Source organism: Macaca fascicularis, chromosome 17 (assembly GCF_037993035.2).
Source record: "Macaca fascicularis isolate 582-1 chromosome 17, T2T-MFA8v1.1".
NCBI classification, from domain to species: Eukaryota; Metazoa; Chordata; class Mammalia; order Primates; family Cercopithecidae; genus Macaca; species Macaca fascicularis.
The window spans coordinates 68,230,512-68,251,181 of NC_088391.1; the positions used below are offsets into that span (position 1 = coordinate 68,230,512).

The 20,670-nt window shown below is 35.5% G+C and overlaps 1 protein-coding gene across 34 annotated transcripts in view; it reads right to left on the minus strand.

Annotated features, from left to right (window-relative positions):
- MYCBP2 (MYC binding protein 2) overlaps positions 1-20,670 on the minus strand; it is a 286,627-nt gene that overhangs the window by 172,245 nt on the left and 93,712 nt on the right. For 32 of the 34 annotated variants that reach the window (XM_074021199.1, XM_074021198.1, XM_074021197.1 and 29 more), the window contains exons 18-20: positions 10,316-10,423; positions 2,639-2,758; positions 1,654-1,735 (exon numbers count right to left, since the gene is read on the minus strand). In XM_074021199.1, coding sequence (XP_073877300.1) covers positions 1,654-1,735; positions 2,639-2,758; positions 10,316-10,423 — 310 coding nt within the window. The remainder of the gene's footprint in view (positions 1-1,653; positions 1,736-2,638; positions 2,759-10,315; positions 10,424-20,670) is intronic. The other 2 variants (XM_074021188.1, XM_045377006.2) reach the window with 1 other exon arrangement.

Genomic DNA, 20,670 nt, shown 5'->3' on the forward strand with positions numbered 1-20,670 from the left:
CTCTTTCTTTCACTGTATGTAAAGGAGAAACCATAAAAGTCTTCACTTAATTCACATTGTGACTACAAGGAAGAATAAGGCAGAGTAGAGGGTCAAAAAGGCGAGTTTTTGCAGCAAAGTGAATTGCTGAGTGAAGTCTGGCTTGAAGCTGTTCTGTATCTTTCCAGACTTCATAAATACTCCTGTTTCCATGGTGAAACAGCCACAGACACAGACCACTCACATCTCCTTCAAGACAATCTGCTACAGAGAGCAGAGGTAACTATTGTAACAGCCTCAGGTGCTGTCCCTTTGGATGCATGAGGACATTCGTACCCTGGGGTGTTACCAGCTGTGACTGAGCATGGTGAAGGTATGAATGTTGGTCTATTACTGCCCAATGCAGGACCCTTCCAAAGGTATCCTCGGCTTGGGGACACATCACTGGCCTGGCTAAAACTCTCTTAATGCTATGCTGTAACTTAAGACTCCTCCCACCCAATTCTTCCTTCTCTTTCTCCTTTCATAGGGTCAAAACTACATCGTATCCGAAGGTGTTCCCTGTCTGTGCTTGTGCTTTTCCCCTTTATCTTTTTCACAGGAGTTTTCCCCTAATAAATTATTTGCACATCTAATCCTGTCTTGGCATCTGCTTCCTGGAAGACCTGAACAAATAAAAATGGATTTTCTATTACTTTTGACCAAAAGTATTCTGACTGCATTATGTACAATACAAACTCAGCTGCTGTAATGACAGACAAGTAAGAGGGACTTCAAGATAGAAGTTATTTCTCACGCAAGAAGCATGCAATTGTAAGAAGCTGATGAGGTGGTTCATGGTGTCAGAGACCCAGTCTATTCCTATCTTATAATTCTGCCATTCTCAATACACAGTCTCCAACTTATCTCTATGATGACTTCTTTAGTTTCTGCTACCACGTATTCATTCCAGCCAGCAAGCTGCGAGGAGAGAAGGGAAAATGGAAAGGTATACCTTTTCCCTTTAACAGCAAGATTCCAAAGTGGCACCTATCACTTAAGTTCACATGGCCACATCCTGCTGCAATGGAGGCTGAGAAAGGGAATCTTTAGCTGCATGATCATGTCACAAACTAAAACTCCACTACCAAATGAAGTAGGGATATTAGGAAATTACTACCAGTCACTCTACTACAATTAGTTCTTTGCTATTTGCAGTAAGTCAAAATAGTTACTCAGAGAGACCAATAGGTTGTTAAAAAATTATTCAAAAGCTTCAATGGCTGCATGTTATTAGACCAAAATTTCAAAACAGACATCAGGAATATGTTTGAATCCATTGCTGACATTTTTAAAAAACACAATTCACTATCTTTTCTATTGCCATGCACAGCCTTTTAAAAGATAACTGCTAAGAATATAGTGATATTTTGTGACAATCATAATCACTCTCCTATTTAAAATATGTATCAACTTTTCTCCTGAAACTACAAAATCTTTTATCCCCACAAAAGCACTCAACTATAAGATCAGAAACCACCCAATAATTCACGGGCCACACTTTGCAAAGCAGTGGTATAATATTATTTTAATTATAGAAATATATATTTAAAAAGAGAAAAGAAAGAAAAAAGAAGGAAAAGAGAAATGAAGAAAAAATAACTCAGGATCTTCAAATGAAAAGTTAGCAAGTACCTGGAGTTGACATCTCCATGTCCTAGCTGCCCATGCTGCCCATAACCAAATGTATAGACATCTCCATTTTCCATTAAAACCACTGAAACCAAAACACACAGCTTTACTTTTTCATTATATTATTTCATTTTACACTTCTATCATAACTATACTAAAAGCAGTGTAATTTTCACTATTTAAGATTTATAGCACCATTAAAAATAGGTAACTGAAGGACAAATTTATGTTTAATGAGAAATTAATTTTAGTTCTGCAAAATATTTTTGTAGGTCATATAAATGTATAATTTTTTTTGTAATACATACTTAAAAATTCTTATGAATGCCATTTAATAACATTAATTCTTAGTAACACACTGGTTCAGGTCAACTGTAAAATCTTAATAATGAGTAACTACATATAAAATATTGTTCTCTCCTATCTAGGATAGGAGATCTGCACAATTACATACAATATCAATGAAAGAGCAGAACTTTAATGTCTGTTAATGCCTTATCAAATAATCTTCAAGGAAGGAATTTAACATTTTTCATTTTTATAAAGGCTGAACGGTACAGCATAAGCTAACCCAAATGCCAATAATTTACTAAGAATTTAATTATTTTCTACATTTTAAGAAAGTAAATTTGTTGACGTACATTTATCACTGAACATTAATAAAATAAGGGAACATGTTACAAAAAACCGCAGCATTCTAGAATTGAAAAAGATTTAAGGGATTATTTCATCTTCAAGAATGTCTTGAATAAAAGAAGTCCACAGGAAGACAGACTAGAAGTTAGATCTCTAGACAAGTACTTGTTCTATCATGCCACAGTTGTTTAAACAGATTCTGTAATAAATACAAAGATCTTACAGATTTGAGAGATTGCCACACTATAGCTTTTAACACACAGTTAACAGGCTATGTTAATCAAATCTGAACAAATAAGTTACTTAGCACAATTGTAAAAATGCAGTTATACCCTAAAGTTCCAGCTGCTACCTGAATGGTGAAATCCACAGCTGACTTGGACTGCCCGGAGCTCACAGTCAAATCGCACAGAGCCTGGAGGGTACGTTGTGATTTTGCTTGCATCCTTTTCGCCTCTTTCTCCACTTCCATCTGCAAGTGTTATAATTTGTGAATTATGAATAATTAAGCCATTATTCATCTTCAAAATAAAAATTTAAATCAGTTTATTATGGAAGAACAAGAGAAAAATGTTAAAAGGAACAAGCAAGAAGAATCTGTAGCTGTTAGAAGTGATAGATCAAGAATCTACCTGCAAAGAAGCAATTTTGAAAGATAGACTATATACTTCCATTTGTGAATATCACTGAATTAATAAAAACAGAGATAAAAATCTAGTTATGGATAAAACCTTATATAATAAATGGGTCATTAGGTTATAGAAATAACAAAATTTAAAATGTAACAGTTTATATGGGAAAATTTAGTTTGCATAAAAAATTACTGCATGCAAAGTCATTTAACAATTATTTTAAACTTAGTGATATTGTTAGTACTAGCCATTTTTTAAAAATTGCTAATGGATTCACAAGTGACTTAGATTTCCTAAACAGATCTTAGAAAGGCTACACTGTCCACCAGTATTGTGAAACTCAACTGAACTTTTCAAAATGTATAAAGACCAAAGAGCTTTATTCAATATATTGCAGTTCAATGGCCTATTCTTATTCATGTTTCCTGTGCCACCATCACCTTCAGCCATATTGCTTTGTGGTTGTCTCCCCGTTCCCAATCACTACTCTCAACCAAACCTTTTTTCTGCTTTCATTCCTTCTCTCCTCCTCCCTTCTTATAATTTCCTTCATTTAGCTTGCTTCAAGCCTTTTCTCTACCCTGGTTTTTGCAATCCAACTTTGAATTTTCCAACAATCTAACCATAGCATCAAAAACCACATTCCAGAATATAAAAATTTTTGTTTGGAATGTGTAAATAACAACAACTTACTTTTCTAATCACAATGTATTTCTCCTATACATCACTAACATATGACCTTTATATCATCAAGATTCAAATTCCTTGTACACAGAATAAATGTAAATCTGGAAGGAATTTCACAAGTTCAACTAGTCTAAACCACTCTCGAGTGGTATAGAAACTCTAAACAAGTGTGTATTATATGAAGATACATATGTGAATCTACAGACACACACTTTTTATTCTGTATTTTCATTGTGCATTTTAGAATGTTAAACAGAATAACAGTAAATCATTTTGTGTTTATTCTTTTTTTATCTAACCTTTAGTAACATCCAGGTGAGACAAAATCCACCTACATTATTACTTTCATTTCCATAACTAAATGACTATGATTTCAAAAAGCCTGAAACTCTTTATGACACTAGGACAGTAAAATCTCACTAATTCGGAATAACATAGAACAGGTAGGCCTGTGTGGCTCACTGAAAGTCTTAATCATACAGAACACTGAAGTAAAAATTCAGTTTTGTTACCTTCAAGCAGTACAGATTACAGATTAAACTAAATGCTACAATAAATAGAGTGTGGTTACCTACATTATATTTCAAAATAGGCCAATATTACATTTAAAATGTACCATAAACATAAAAGTCCTTTAACATACAAGAATTAACTGCTGGACCCAGAGGCTGAAGGCACGTTGAAGGAATCCTTCATTTCTTGAGCCCTTGGTTTGAAAAGCTAGTGATTTTAGACAGGTTTCCCCTTATAAGTATGACCCTGAAAATTCAGAGGAAGAAATTATTTTGAATTTTTTACTCAAAAAAGATCACAAATACTGCATCTCAAATATCATAAATTCAGAATTAGTGAGAGGTTTTACTATAATAGGATGAAGAATATAATTCCTCTTCTGCTAAATTATCTAATGTGGGTTTGCCAAATTAAACCAAAGAATGGATGGACTAAAAAAAAAAAAAAAAAAAAAAAAAAAACACACACACACACACAGCATTTAGTTTCACTCCATCCAAGATAAAATATACTCAGTTCAAAGTCTCCTCATGTTGGAAAGATAGTGGAATGGTAAAATATATGCAAAGGCCTACACACACACACACACACACACACACACACAAATACATATCTTCCAAAGGCTATTTAATAAGATGCCAGATGTAAAGAAATTTTGCAGCTTTATCTCAATTGGTAAAAATGTCTAATTATTAAAACCAAATGAGATTTAACATAGAAAATACATTGCATTCATACAATTCTGCCAGGCTTAAACATTTCCAGTATCATTCCACTTTATATAAATGTATTGATGCCTAGTTAGAAGGTTTTATCTTTGAATTTAGCATTTCGTCTCCTCCGTTGAGTAGGAGATTTATATTTATAGGCATAAATCCCACAATAGAAGACATAGCATCAGAGAAGGATATTTTTTTTGAGGGCTGGTAATTTACTGAATACAACTACAATGACTAAAAAAGTAGCAGCTATTATTTAGAGGTCAAAATAATACTAGAACATTTTGTTCATTGAAACAAACTATATCTGTACAAAACTACTTCTCAATTATTACAGATAGTGAAAATCTTACAAGTAAAAAAATTGAGATGAGGGTCTTAATATCAGCGGCAGTGGCAGAATTAAAATATATATGTATATGGTATTTGATGTCAAAAATTGAGTATAATTCCTATAACTCAGACATTAATCAAAGTTTATCAAAGAAAAAAGGCACTTAATAAGCGGCCAAAAAATTAGTGCAAATTCCAGAACCAGCAAGTGAATTCAGCAAGATTAATTCTGCTCAAGCTGGGCGTGGTGGTTCACGCCCATAATCTCAGGGCTTTGGGAGGCTGAGAAAGGCAGATTACTTGAGCCTAGGAGTTCAAGACCAGCCTGAGCAACACAGTAAAACCCTGTCTCTACTAAAAATACAAAAAACTAGCTGGGTGTGGTGGTGAATACCTGTAGTCCCAGCTACTTGGGCGACTGAGGTGGGAGAATCACCTGAGCCCGGGAGGTCAAGGCTGCAGGGAGCTGTGATGGTGCCACTGCACTCCAGCCTAGGTGATAGAGTGAGATCCTGTCTCCAAAAAAAAAAAAAAAAATCTGTTCAAGCTCATTATTCAGTAAAGTGTTAATGAGCAGCAATAAGACCAAAGCTTAGATCTATATAAAAAATTAAATATTGTCTGTCAAAACAAAATTGACAGATGTGAATAATCTTATAATTGGTCATTTAAGTATGAGCACATCTGTATTTTCCCTAAGATGAATATGTTGTGTGTGTGTGTGTGTGTGTACTATGTAACATTGAAACTACAGTAGCTACAAAGTCTTGGCAACTATGTAACTAAAATATTGTATGTATGTACACATTATATATAATTATATACACATATTTGTATACACAGAGAAAAAAGAGGGTTCAATATCTAAGGAACTCTAACTTCTAATTTTAATTTTTACTGAAATCTATACTTATGGAGGGTAATCCTACAGTTATGCATATAACAGAAACTACCACAGAACACAGTGAGTACTTTGAGCAAAATCATTAAAACAAATCAGCAAGGACAAAAGTAGTTGCAATTTCCTAAGCACTTGCTGTGTGCTAACTGAACACTGTAAACAAATACCACAGTGGATGAGTGCTTGGGGGTACTGGAACCTAAGAATCTGGATTGGAATCTTGGCTCTACCATTTGCTGGCTGTATGACAATTGGACACTGGACCTTTTGGTCCTAGCTTGCCTATCTATAATATAGTAACAATGACATAAAACTCATCAGGGTCCCATGAGAATTAAATAAAATAATATATGAAAAGTGCTCAATCAATATTTACTATTGTTGCTTTCTTTAATGAATAAAGCAATCTGATGGTATAGGCATTCTTTGTCCATTTTACAGATGAAAAAAATAAGGCTTAAAGGGTTATGGGGTTAAGTAATCAGCCCAAAATCATAAACGGCACAACGAATTTGGAGTTTAATCATAAATAAGGCTCATGCATTTTACCACCACCAAATGGTTGAAACCTTAAATCTTTTGTAAAAATAAACTATGCATTTCATAAATCTCAAATATTGTACTTTAAGATAATTCTGAAAGAGAAAACAAATAATTCAATTAAAAATATTAAAGCTAATATTCATGGAGGATTTATATGTGCAAGGACTACATATGTGTGTGTGCAAAGACTACACACATATTTCAATCTTCATAGCAACACAATCAGTTAAGAATTACCTGTTATTGTTTTTTAAATAAGAAAACTGAAGCCAAAGAGATTAAGACATTTTGCACAGCCATGTAGTTCTAGTAAATGACAAAATCAGAAATAAAATTGAAGCCTAATTCCAAAGGCTATGATATTTTCATCACACTGTAACATTTCCAAACAGAAAGTACAAAATAGACTCGGATGTTTATCCGTGTGTCTTCAGATTTTCACATCTGTCATTTTAAAATAGATTTTAGGACTATCTCTAAAACAATTCAGATGTTCCTAACTATGTATACTATTAACATATTTTTCTATGTAAGGTACTGAATAGCTAAAACAAATGTTAATTCTGTTTCAAATATAGTTTATGGGTGCATTTTAGAATAATTTACTGTATTTCATATGGAATTGTACTTATTGATTCAGTCTATATACTCTATTTTGCCTTTAGTCAATATCTGCCTGTATAGGATGAATTCTGTGACCTCCTCTGAATTTTCTCCAATCACCCAGAAGTTCTCCAACTTTCCATCTTAGAACTTAGCCCTGTTAACAACGAATCCACAGTTCTTACTCTCCATACACTATCACAAAAAAGTCAGTCTAAAAAAATTTTAACTATTATCATCCTATAATTTGTACCAACATAATTAAATGTAAGACAGAACATAACAATTAATACCATAAACTTCCAGTTTATCAGTAGATAAACTAGAAGATAAACTGGGTAAGGTGAAGAGAAAAATATATGTAGAAAAAACACTTATCAAGACTATGAAAATATGTAAAGGTTGAGCATCCCTTATTTGAAAAGCTTGGGATCAGAAGTGTTTTGGATTTCGGACTTTTTGCAAATTTTGGAACATTTGCATATAGTAATGAGATATCTTGGGGATGGGACCCAAGTCTAAATGTGAAATTCATTGATATTTCATATACACATTACTCACATAGCCGGAAGATAATTTTATGCAATATTTTAAACAATTTGGTGCAAGAAAATTTGTATACCCTGCACTATCAGAAAGCAAAGGTACTTCCCGCCACCCATGTAGACAAACTGTGATTGGTGTCACCATCATGCTGTGCATGGAAAAGCTTTATCACAGCTGAAGAGGGCCGAGAGGATTGTTTTTACTTAAGGACACTGAATAAGCTGTGTGCTGAGACTGCAACCCGTCACAGGAGGTCAGGTGTGGAATTTCCCACTTGGGGGCTTCATGTTGGTGCTCAGATCTTGGAGCATTTCGAATTTTCAAATTAGGGATGTTCGACATGCCATAAAAGTAAAAGCAGTGAATGGAGAGAGAATTAAATGACAAGACAGTGAGTGTAAATGGTTAGTGGCTGGAGGGAAATTAGTGAGCAGTAAATTAATACTCTTTACAAAAAAAAAAACAGGGTACCAATTGATAAATTATTATTTGCATTGTAAATGTATTTGGGGAGTAAAAAGAGAAAACTATCTCACTCTCTAAAACCCTAAAATCCAATAAAACTGGTCCTACACTGTGACATTACAAAGTAGGTCCTCACAGAGTGGTTGCCACAAGTATACAAAGAAACTTGTTATAAAGTAACCCCCTGACAAACAAACTTTAAGGCTAGCTATCATTGAATAATTTGTTTTTTCACTGCAACCTCTGCCTCCCAGGTTCAAGTGATTATTGTGCTCGTGCCTCAGCTTCCTGAGTAGCTAGGATTACAGGCATGTGCCACCACACTGGGCTTATTATTATTATTATTTGTATTTTTAGTACAGATGGGGTTTCGCCATGTTAGCCAGGCTGGTCTCAAACTCCTGACCTCAAGTGATCCACCCCTCTTAGCCTTCCAAAGTGCTGTAATTACAGGCGTGCGCCACTGTGCCTAGCCTCACTGAATAATTTCTATAGCCAATCATTATGTGACATTGGGAAAAGTCTGCTTTAAATTTGTAACCTTGGTCTTCATTTAACATTTCATTTAAAAATCTGGAAAGAATAAAGATACTTGTCCATGAGATACTCACATGGAGCTGAAAAGGTTTTAAACTGTTTCATGAAATGTGAATATTTAACCTCAGGTAAATTATTGGGAAAACTTCACTTTCATGTATTTGGTGGGAGAAAGAAACCAAAAAAAATCTGTTCTAACTGTGACATAGTAGAAATCATAAGAGATCAGACATTCTGGCAATAACAATTTCATTGCATACTCCAAATATTACTCCTTATATATATCTTTTCTTTTTGGAATCAGCTGTCTCAGGTTGAAAATTCCTTAAATATTTATGGCATTGTTAAAGCACTCAGTAAATAAAGCAATCACAAATTTTACTGTGGTTAATTGCATTAGATTTAAAACACTTTTTATTTCTGCAGAGTATATCTTAAGTTGTGCTCTATTTATACCTTTACTAAAGATGAATTTTGTCTATTTTATGTTTTTGTTTTGAGTGGCAAACTGACAGACTGAAAGAGGCAGATCAAAATAAAGTTGATTAAACTATATTGCCTATGAAAATTTTTTTTTAATTACACTATGACAGTTTTGCAGCCAAAAAAAAAAAAAGAAAAAGAAAAGGATCCAAACATTAATTAGATTAATTTGTCCACATGGAAAGCATGTTTTAAAACTTCCTATTCTATTTTGCAGGACCTATCTTAGGCATTTAAGAGAATGGCAATTTTCAGTTGTGCTAGCCAAGGAAGAGCACTGGTTCAAAGGCCAGGATACAAGGCAAACATTTTATATAAATTTATAAATTCTTCGTATTAAATTCTTTCCTGATCTTAGCTGACCCATAATTTGTGGCTTATAAGAAAATAAGTATGCTTTAAGAATATATTTAATTAACCCAGAACTCTGAGATCTCAAAGAACAATACCGAGCTAGATTCCTACTTCCTTACAGACTAGGAGAGCCCTCTGACCAATGCCAGGGACTACAGAAAGTCTTCATGATTTGTGCTTTGCTTGCACTTATCTCTACTTAACCCACAACCATCAAATATTTGTATATTCATTTGTCGTATATGTAAACTTAATTAATAAACAGTGGAAAAGTGTAATGGCAGTCTTACTATCATCATTTAATATAGTGAATTTAGTAATATTGTTCATCCTAAAGCATATAAACAGCATTCAAGAAAGAATTGTAAAAGGCCAGATCTGTCATTAAGGAGCAAATAATAAAGGATGTAAGATAGAAAGCAATAATTTTTTCCACCTTCCCTTAATTTTTTGAAATTTGAAAAGAAATGGAAAAAAATATACTGTAAAATGTCTCCTTAATGAAAGCTAACAACAACAAAAAATGAAACAAGAAGCATGAGAGTCACTGACAAATGGTACCACTTTCAGCATGTTCTTTCTCCTCAGGCTACATCATAATGATAGAAGCAAAGTAGAAGAATCAGGTTTGTGCATTTTCCCAGAGACAAAATTCAAATAAGTGGAAGAAATTGGGAAAGTATCCCACCTAGGTGATAAGGAAGACCAAATACCTTTGTGCTTGTCCCGTTTATGCTTTAGCTGTGCTGGATGGGATCTGAGTCTGGCTAGAGCCTGTTCTCGATGGTTCATAAAAATAGGACCAGCAAATACAAGGGGGCCTGAGGAGAAACATTTTGTATGTGCATAGAAAAACTCACAAAATGAAAACACTATAATGAACAAAAAATAATTCAAACTAAAAAGCATAAAAATTTATTCTTAACACTTTTGGACATTATACTTTTCTTCCAATTTCCCCACTCCAGCTCCCCACCCCCACCCATAACCTACTCACTATTTCACATAAAAGTTAATACCTTAAATATAATTTATAAAGTACAAATCCCATCTTTTTATACTTATAAAATTATTGAGTAGTTACTAATAGTCTCAAATAGATAATCAAGAAGTTCAATTTAAATCAATCAAATTATCTTACAAATACTTTTTAATATCATATATATTCAGAGTCAGTAAGCCATGTGTTCACTGAAGACAAATATGTTTCCCACTGAAACATAAAAAACTAATTTTTAAATTAACCATTACATTTTAACAAGGTCTTCCAGGTTTAATATTTGTATTAATCTTGCTACAAAACCAAAATAAAAATGTTACCAAGTTTACTACACATCATAGAGGTTAAGAAAACCAGATGATCAAAAACAAAACAAAAATGTCTATATTCTGCATACAGATATATGTACACACACACACACACACACACACACACACACACACACAGAGAGAGAACAAGAGAGAGACAGAAAGGAAGGAGCCTGGGCTTCATATTGATGGTAAAGGGAGCACCTAACCCAAATAACATTTTGGAAACATTTTTCATTAAATCATTTCTTCTAAAATGCCACTAGGTACATATATATACATATACAAATACATACCCACACAGGTTATAGTTCTTTTCACTTATATGGTATTTAAGGAAAAAATCTATAGCCAAACTTATTTTAATAAAATAAAATAAATCACTTTTCCCATTAACATTTACCTTGAAAAGAAAAATAAACTTAAGTTATAACTTAAAATTTTAGTTTTATTCTTATACAGCAGAACTAAGTTTCCTTGAGTTTTAACAACATCAAAAATGTCTTCAAATTTGAAAACACTCTAAATTTGACAGGTTTCCATTAACTGAAACAGGAATTATGACACTATATAAGCAATGAACATTTTTAATTAAAACAAGTTTTTTCATGATTCCCTACTAATCTTCAGTTTAATTAATTTTTCTAATGATGGGACAAATTAAGCCTATTGCCCTCTAATAAAATTTCATAAATGTCAAATTCAATACCAAAGTACCCTAAATTAAATGTATAAGTGGGTAAAGGAACCATATTTCAATTATGTTTCCAGATATAAACAAGAATGCAAATACCTCAAATTGTATGAAAAACCATGAATAACATATTCTATGACTACTACAGATAGAAACATGCTAATTTAATGTTAACAGAAGAGTAAGTTATTTCCCAGTAATGCAGTACCAATTATTTTCAAGCTAAGGTTATGCAAACTGAGTTCCATTTCTAAAAATGTAATAAAATTGATATTGCAAATATGAACAAAATGCCTTATTTTCTTAACATGCATTATTTCTCAACTGTTACAAAGCAGACATATAAATTACTATAAAAAGTATTTTTTAACTATATAAAAAATTTATAGATATTAAGGTAATAATATTAAGTTATATTACCATTTTCTGATTTCTATGGTCTGTCTACAATATTGTTTCTCCTCATGAAAATACATTACACCCACACTCATTTAGTGTCTTGCTAAATTCAATCTTTTTAGAATCTTCTGATTTATAAATCAAAAAGGCCCAGGGGCAATCATGTCTAAAAATTAAAGCAATCGGGCTCTAAAATAATATTGTATCCCATAGGCTAAAATAATGTTTCTTCAAATATAGCTGAGTCACTAATTTATTCACCAAATTTCCTGATAATCTTTTATTTAGCAGACACTAGGTGAAATGAATATAATGACAAAGATACAGGTCTCATTGGAACTCAGTCCACTAGGAGAAAAAAAACAGAAATAAAAACACAAGCTATGAAATACTACAATAAATGCTATAAAAGAAATCTATACATACTATGTCCTGAAGGATGAAAAGATGTTAATTAAACTCAGGACAATCAGCGAGGTTTCAAAGAATGACAAAAAGTTTAACAAGAGAAAAGGCAAGGAAGGGAGGGCATTCCAGTTAAAAGGAATAGGATATAAATTAGGATTTTATAAAAGCGTAAAGATGTTAAACAGTATTGTATAGTCATTAAAAACACACGTAGCTGACTTTCACAGAGTATATGTGAAGGAGCAAAAGTCTTGGGAAATTTGTTTGGAGAGGCATCCAAAAAAGCAGATAATTAAAAACTTTTTATACCATAAAACTTCATTCTAGAGATGATAAGTCCCTAAACTGCTTTCAATTAGTCAACAAAGACATACTACAAATCATGGTACTAACAGGTACCATGTGAAGTTCTGGGAACCCTTGATAAACAAGATACAATCTCTGCTTCAAGAAGCTCACATTCTAATGAGGGGAGGGAGGGTTTACACACAACTTAACAAGAAATTATGACAGTGTGCTATGACTAAACTGGCACACAAACTGGAGGAGGAGCCAACAAAACTTGAAGGTCGGAAGGCAGACAGTATAGAGATAAAAGAAACCACCACATAAGATGAGGTCAAATAAAGGAGGTAGCAAGCAGCATAAAGGTTCAGAGATAGGGGGAAAAAAAGAGGGGATAGGGAAAAGAAATGAGAATAGAGAGAGATGAGGCTGTAGAGATAAAAGTGTACCCTTCATCCTAAGGAGTATGAATAGCCTTTTGGTTTTAAACAGAGAAGTGCTACTGATCTGATCTGTATTGCAGAATGAATATTCTGGAAAGAAGGTGGCTAATGGCTTAGAAGATGGTAAGACTGGAGGTAAGGCCAGTTAAAAGGCTTCTTGCTGTCATTTAGGCAAAGAAGAGAAGCAGCCTCGGCTAAGGAAACAGTAAAATTCTGAAAAGTAGGTATTAAAAAGCTATTAAAGAATTAAGGCTGAATAAATAGAACTCAGTGATTTATTTCTTTCATCGAGAGAGGAGTGAATAAAATAGGGGTATGAGATAACCAGGTTTAGAATAGAAGCTACGCTCATGTGTAGACAATGGGTAATTCAGAGTTCATCTGTAGGCACACAGGCAGAAAGCATGGAATAAGTGGTGGTGTTAAATAGTACAAGCCTTTCAGAAAGCTCTCGGTAATACATTTCAGGATCTTCAAAATTATCCTTTGACCTAGTATCTGCACACTAGGAATCTATCCTAAAGAAAACTCTAAAATATTTTTAAAGGATTTCACCTCAAAGGTGTTTACTACAACTTTATTCATTATAGCAAGCATTAAAAAATACCCAAATTAAAGTAATTAATTAAAAACTCTAATACATCTACTCAATGGAATAATATGCAGCGTTTAAAATGAGATTTATGAAATAATTTTACACAGAATATGACTTTGTGTTAAATTAACAATGAGATAACATTGTTCACCATTGTTTTCCAAGAATTAAAAAGAGTAACTAAACCCAGGTGTGGTTGCAGACGCCTGTACAGTCCTAGCTACTCAGGAGACTGAGGCGCGAGGATCACTTGGGCCCAGTTGTTTGAGGCCAGGCTGGGCAACGTATCAAGACTCTGCTCTACAAAAAATAATAATAATAATAAATAAAAGAATAACTAATACAGGTGATGCTAGACGAAAACACTACTCTCTTATACATTAGTCTAGGGAGTATAAATTCCTGTAACATTTTTAAAACAATGTGAATTATCTGTTAAAATTTAAGACAGTTATACTCTCTGCCCCATACATTCTATTTCTGGAAAGCTCTGCTATATAAACACTAATATGTAGCTCTCAGTTTAAGAATATTTATTACAGTAAAACCCACAAAAATCTACAATAACCTGAATGCCCATCAATAAATAATGGTCACATAAATTATGGTATAGCCATATTATGATATTAGGTCGTTATTGCATAGAATGTGGTAGATCCACACTTACTGACCTAGCGTGTGTTCTTCTTGTATTGTAAAATGAGAAAAAGATGCTCCAAATGTATACATAATAATACTTCTGTAAATAAATGTATGTCTACACTTTCACATATGTATAAGTCTCTATACACGATTATATTTTAATAGAGTAAGATATTAGACTATTAACATTTACTTTTTGGGGGGATGGAAATGGGAAGGTGGGGGTAAAATACTAGCAAAATATAAAAATATATCTATTATAACACTAAGCAAAAATATAAGATAAAATTCAGTCAATGATATAACCAGAAATAAGTAAAACTTGATTAGAAGATGACAATGAAATAGAAACAATAATTGAATTAAGGAATAGATTTATGCAAAACCTTGACCTAAATTCCTGTATTACTTTAATATGGTATTTGCAATAAAACACAAAAAAAATTTTATGATATAATATTAAAGGGAATATAAACAGGACATCAATATCTATCGCAGTATGAAATTATATAAAATAAGTAAAAAAGTGTAAGAAATTACACTAAAATTCTCCTAATGGTTCTTTTTGTATAAAGGGTTATACTGATCTACTTTTTCTTACTTATATTCTTTAAGTGCCTCATATAATATTTTAATTTAAAAAGAGACTTTTATGTGTTACTGGAATATCAGCTAATTTTGGATTCGATGTGTCAAATCAAGAAAACCATAATGTTTTTAAGGGCTTAAAAAGTAATAGCAACATGCCGGGTGCGGTAGCTCAGGCCAGTAAAGCAGCACTTTGCGAGGCGGAGGCGGGCGGATCACAAGGTCAGGAGATTGAGACCATCCTGGCTAACACGGTGAAACTCCATCTCTACTAAAAATACAAAAAATCAGCGGGGCGTGGTGGAGGGCACCTGTAGTCCCAGCTACTCGCCAGGCTGAGGAAGGAGAATAGCGTGAACCTGGGAGGCGGGGGTTGTAGTGAACCGAGATCGCGCCACTGCACTCCAGCCTGGAGAATAAAGCAAGACTCCGTCTCAAAACAAAACAAAACAAACAAACAAACAAAAATTAATAGCAACATCAACTCAATCACTTTGAAATAAGAGGCTTTAATAAATTTGTTTCTAGGGGGGCAGTTCCAAGATGGCCGAATAGGAACAGCTCCAGTCTACAGCTCCCAGCTCCAGTGACGCAGAAGAGGGGTGATTTTTGCATTTCCAACTGAGGTACCGGGCTCATCTCACTGGGGCTTGTCAGACAGTGGAGGCAGAACAGTGGGTGCAGCCCACCGAGCGTGAGATGAAGCAGGACAAGGCACTGCCTCACCCAGGAAGTGCAAGGGGTCAGGGAATTCCCTTTCCTAGCCAAGGGAAGCGGTGACAGAGGGCACCTGGAAAATCGGATCACTCCTACCCTAATACTGTGCTTTTGCAACGGTCTCAGCAAACTGCACACCAAGAGACTATATCCCATGCCTGGCTCGGAGGGTCACAGGCCCATGGGGCCTCCCTCATTGCTAGCACTGCAGTCTGAGATCTAACTGCAAGGCGGCAGGGAGGCTGGGGAGGGGCACCCGCCACTGCTGAGGCTTAAGTAGGTAAACAAAGCAGCCTGGAAGCTCGAATTGCGGGGAGCCCATGGCAGCTCAAGGAGGCCTGCCTGCCTCTGTACACTCCACCTCTGGGGACAGGGCATAGCTGAACAAAAGGCAGCAGAAACCTCTGCAGACTTAAATGTCCCTGTTTGACAACTTTGAAGAGAACAGTGGTTCTCCCAGCACGGAGTCTGAGATCTGAGAATGGACAGACAACCTCCTCAAGTGGGTCCCTGGCCCCAGAGTAGCCTAACTAGGAGGCACCCCCAAGTAGGGGCAGACTGACAACTCACAAGGCCAGGTACCCATCTGAGACGAAGCTTCTAGAGGAACGATCAGGCAGTAACATTTGCTGTTCAGCAATATTCGGTGTTCTGCAGCCTCTGCTGCTAATACCCAGGCAAATAGGGTCTGGAGTTGACCTCCAGCAAACTCCAACAGACCTGCAGCTGAGGGTCCTGAGTATTAGAAGGAAAACTAACAAACAGAAAGGACATCCACACGAAAACCCCATCTGTATGACATCATCATCAAAGACCAGAGGTAGATAAAACCACAAAGATGGGGAAAAAGCAGAGCAGAAAAGCAGAAAATTCTAAAAATCAGAGCGCCTCACCCCCTCCAAAGGAACACAGCTCCTTGCCAGCAAAGGAACAAAGCTGGATGGAGAATGACTTTGACAAGTTGAGAGAAGGCTTCAGACGATCAAACTTCTCTTAGCTAAAGGAGGAAGTTCAAACCCATCGCAGAGAAGCAAAAAACCTTGAAAAAAGATTAGATGAATGGCTAACTAGAATACCCAGTATAGAGAAGTCCTTAAATGACCTGATGGAGCTGAAAACCATGGCACAAGAACTACAATATGAATGCACAAGCTTCAGTAGCTGATTCGATCAAGTGGAAGAAAGGGTATCAGTGATTGAAGATCAATTGAATGAAATGAAGCCAGAAGAGAAGTTTAGGAAAAAAAGAGTAAAAAGAAACGAACAAAGCCTCCAAGAAATATGGGACTATGTGAAAAGAACAAATCTACGTCTGACTGGTGTACCTGAAAGTGACGAGGAGAATGGAACCAAGTTGGAAAACACTCTGCAGGATATTATCCAGGAGAACTTCCCCAACCTAGCAAGGTAGGTCAACATTCAAATTCAGGAAATACAGAGAACGCCACAAAGATACTCCTCAAGAAGAGCAACTCCAAGACACATCATTGTCAGATTCACCAAAGTGGAAATGAAGGAAAAAATGTTAAGGGTAGCCAAAGAGAAAGGTCATGTTACTGACAAAGGGAAGCCCATGAGACTAACAGCAGATCTCCCGGCAGAAACTCTACAAGTCAGAAGAGAGTGGGAGCTAATATTCAAAATTCTTAAAGAAAAGAATTTTCAACCCAGAATTTTATATCTAGCCAAACTAAGGTTCATAAGTGAAGGAGAAATAAAATCCATTACAGACAAGCAAATGCTGAGAGATTTTTGTCACCACCAGGCCTGCCCTATAAGAGCTCCTGAAGGGAGCACTAAACATGGAAAGAAACAACTGGTACCAGCCACTGCAAAAACATGCCAAACTGTAAAGACCATTGATGCTAGGAAGAAACTGCATCAACGAGCTATATAACCAACTAACATCATAATGACAGGATCAAATTCACACATAACAATATTAACCTTATATGTAAATGGGCTAAATGCTCCAATTAAAAGACACAGACTGGCAAATTGGATAAAGAAGACTCATAAGTGTGCTGTATTCAGGAGACCCATCTCATGTGCAGAGACACACAAAGGCTCACAATAAAGGGACGGACCAAGCAAATGGAAAACAAAAAAAGGCAGGGGTTGCAATCCTAAGCTCTGATAAAACAGACTTTCAACCAACAAAGATCAAAAGGACAAAGAAGGCCACTACATAATGGCAAAGGGATCAATTCAACAAGAAGAGCTAACTATCCTAAATATATAGGCACCCAATACAGGAGCACCCAGATTCATAAAGCAAGTCCTTCGAGACCTATGAAGAGATTTAGACTCTCACACTATAATAATGGAGACTTTAACACCCCACTGTCAACATTAAACAGATCAGTGAGACAGAAAGTTAACAAGGATATCCAGGAATTGAACTCAGCTCTGCACCAAGTAGACCTAATAGACATCTACAGAACTCTCCACTCCAAATCAACAGAATATACATTCTTCTCAGCACCACATCGCACTTATTCCAAAGTTGACCACATAGTTGGAAGTAAAGCACTCCTCAGCAAATGTACAAGAACAGAAATTATAACAAACTGTCTCTCAGACCACAGCGCAATCAAACTAGAACTCAGGACTAAGAAACTCACTCAAAACCGCTCAACTACATGGAAACGAAACCACCTGCTCCTGAATGACTACTTGGTACATAACGAAATGAAGGCAGAAATAAAGATGTTCTTTGAAACCAATGAGAACAAAGACGCAACATACCAGAATCTCTAGGACACATTTAAAGCAGTGTGTAGACGGAAATTTATAGCACTAAATGCCCACAAGAGAAAGCAGGAAAGATCTAAAATTGACACCCTAACATCACAATTAAAAGAACTAGAGAAGCAAGAGCAAACACATTCAAAAGCTAGCAGAAGGCAAGAAATAACTAAGATCAGAGCAGAACTGAAGGAGATAGAGACACAAAAAACTCTTCAAAAAAATCAATGAATCCAGGAGCTGGTTTTTTTGAAAAGATCAACAAAATTGACAGACCGCTAGCAACACTAATAAAGAAGAAAAGAGAGAAGAATCAAATAGAAGCAACAAAAAAACATAAAGGGATATCTCCACGGATCCCACAGAAATACAAGCTACCATCAGAAAATACCATAAACATCTCTACGCAAATAAACCAGAAAATCTAGAAGAAATGGGTAAATTCCTGGACACATACACCCTCCCAAGACTAAACCAGGAAGAAGTTGAATCCCTGAATAGACCAATAACAGACTCCGAAATTGAGGCAATAATAGCCTACCAACCAAAAACCGTCCAGGACCAGGTGGATTCACAGCCAAATTCTACCAGAGGTACAAGGAGGAGTTGGTACCATTCCTTCTGAAACTATTCCAATCAATAGAAAAAGAGGAAATCCTCCCTAACTCATTTCATGAGGCCAGCATCATCCTGATACCAAAGCCTGGCAGAGACATAACAAAAAAAGAGAATTTTAGACCAATATCCCTGATGAACATCAATGCAAAAATCCTCAATAAAATACTGGCAAACTGAATCCAGCAGCACATCAAAGAGCTTATCCACCATGATCAAGTGGGCTTCATCCCTGGGATGCAAGGCTGGTTCAACATACACAAATCAATAAATGTAATCCAGCATATAAACAGAACCAAAGACAAAAACCACATGATTATCTCAATAGATGCAGAAAAGGCCTTTGACAAAATTCAACAGCCCTTCATGCTAAAAACTCTCAATAAATTTGGTATTGATAGGACGTATATCAAAATAATAAAAGCTATTTATGACAAACCCACGGCCAATATCATACTGAACGGGCAAAAACTGGAATCATTACCTTTGAAAACTGGCACAAGACAGGGATGCCCACTCTCACCACTCCTATTCAACACAGTGTTGGAAGTTCTGGCTAGGGCAATCAGGCAGGAGAAAGAAATAAAGGGTATTCAATTAGGAAAAGAGGAAGTCAAATTGTCCCTGTTTGCAGATGACATGATTGTATATTTAGAAAACCCCATCGTCTCAGCCCAAAATCTCCTTAAGCTGATAAGCAACTTCAGCAAAGTCTCAGGAAACAAAATTAATGTGCAAAAATCACAAGCATTCTTATTCACCAATGACAGACAAACAGAGAGCCAAATCATGAGTGAACTTCCATTCACAATTGCTTCAAAGAGAATAAAATACCTAGGAATCCAACTCTCAAGGGATGTGAAGGACCTTTTCAAGGAGAACTACAAACCACTGCTCAGTGAAATAAAAGAGGACACAAACAAATGGAAGAACATTCCATGCTCATGGATAGGAAGAATCAACATCATGAAAATGGCCATACCGCCCAAGGTAATTTATAGGTTCAATGCCATCCCCATCAAGCTACCAATGACTTTCTTCACAGAATTGGAAAAAACTACTTTAAAGTTCATATGGAACCAAAAAAGAGCCTGCATTGCCAAGACAATCCTAAGCCAAAAGAACAAAGCTAGAGGCATCTACCTGACTTCCAACTATACTAGAAGGCTACAGTAACCAAAACAGCATGGTACTGGTACCAAAACAGAGATATAGACCAATGGAACAGAACAGAGTCCTCAGAAATAATACCACACATCTACAACCATCTGATCTTTGACAAACCTGACAAAAACAAGAAATGGGGAAAGGATTCCCTACTTAATAAATGGTGCTAGGAAAACTCGCTAGCATACGTAGAAAGCTGAAACTGGATCCCTTCCTTACACCTTACACAAAAATTAATTCAAGATGGATTAAAGACTTAAATGTTAGACCTAAAACGATGAAAACCCTGGAAGAAAACCTAGGCAATACCATTCAGGACATAGGCATGGGCAAAGACTTCATGTTTAAAACACCAAAAGCAATGGCAACAAAAGCCAAAATAGACAAATGGGATCTAATTAAACTAAAGAGCTTCTGCACAGCAAAAGAAACTACCATCAGAGTGAACAGGCAACCTAC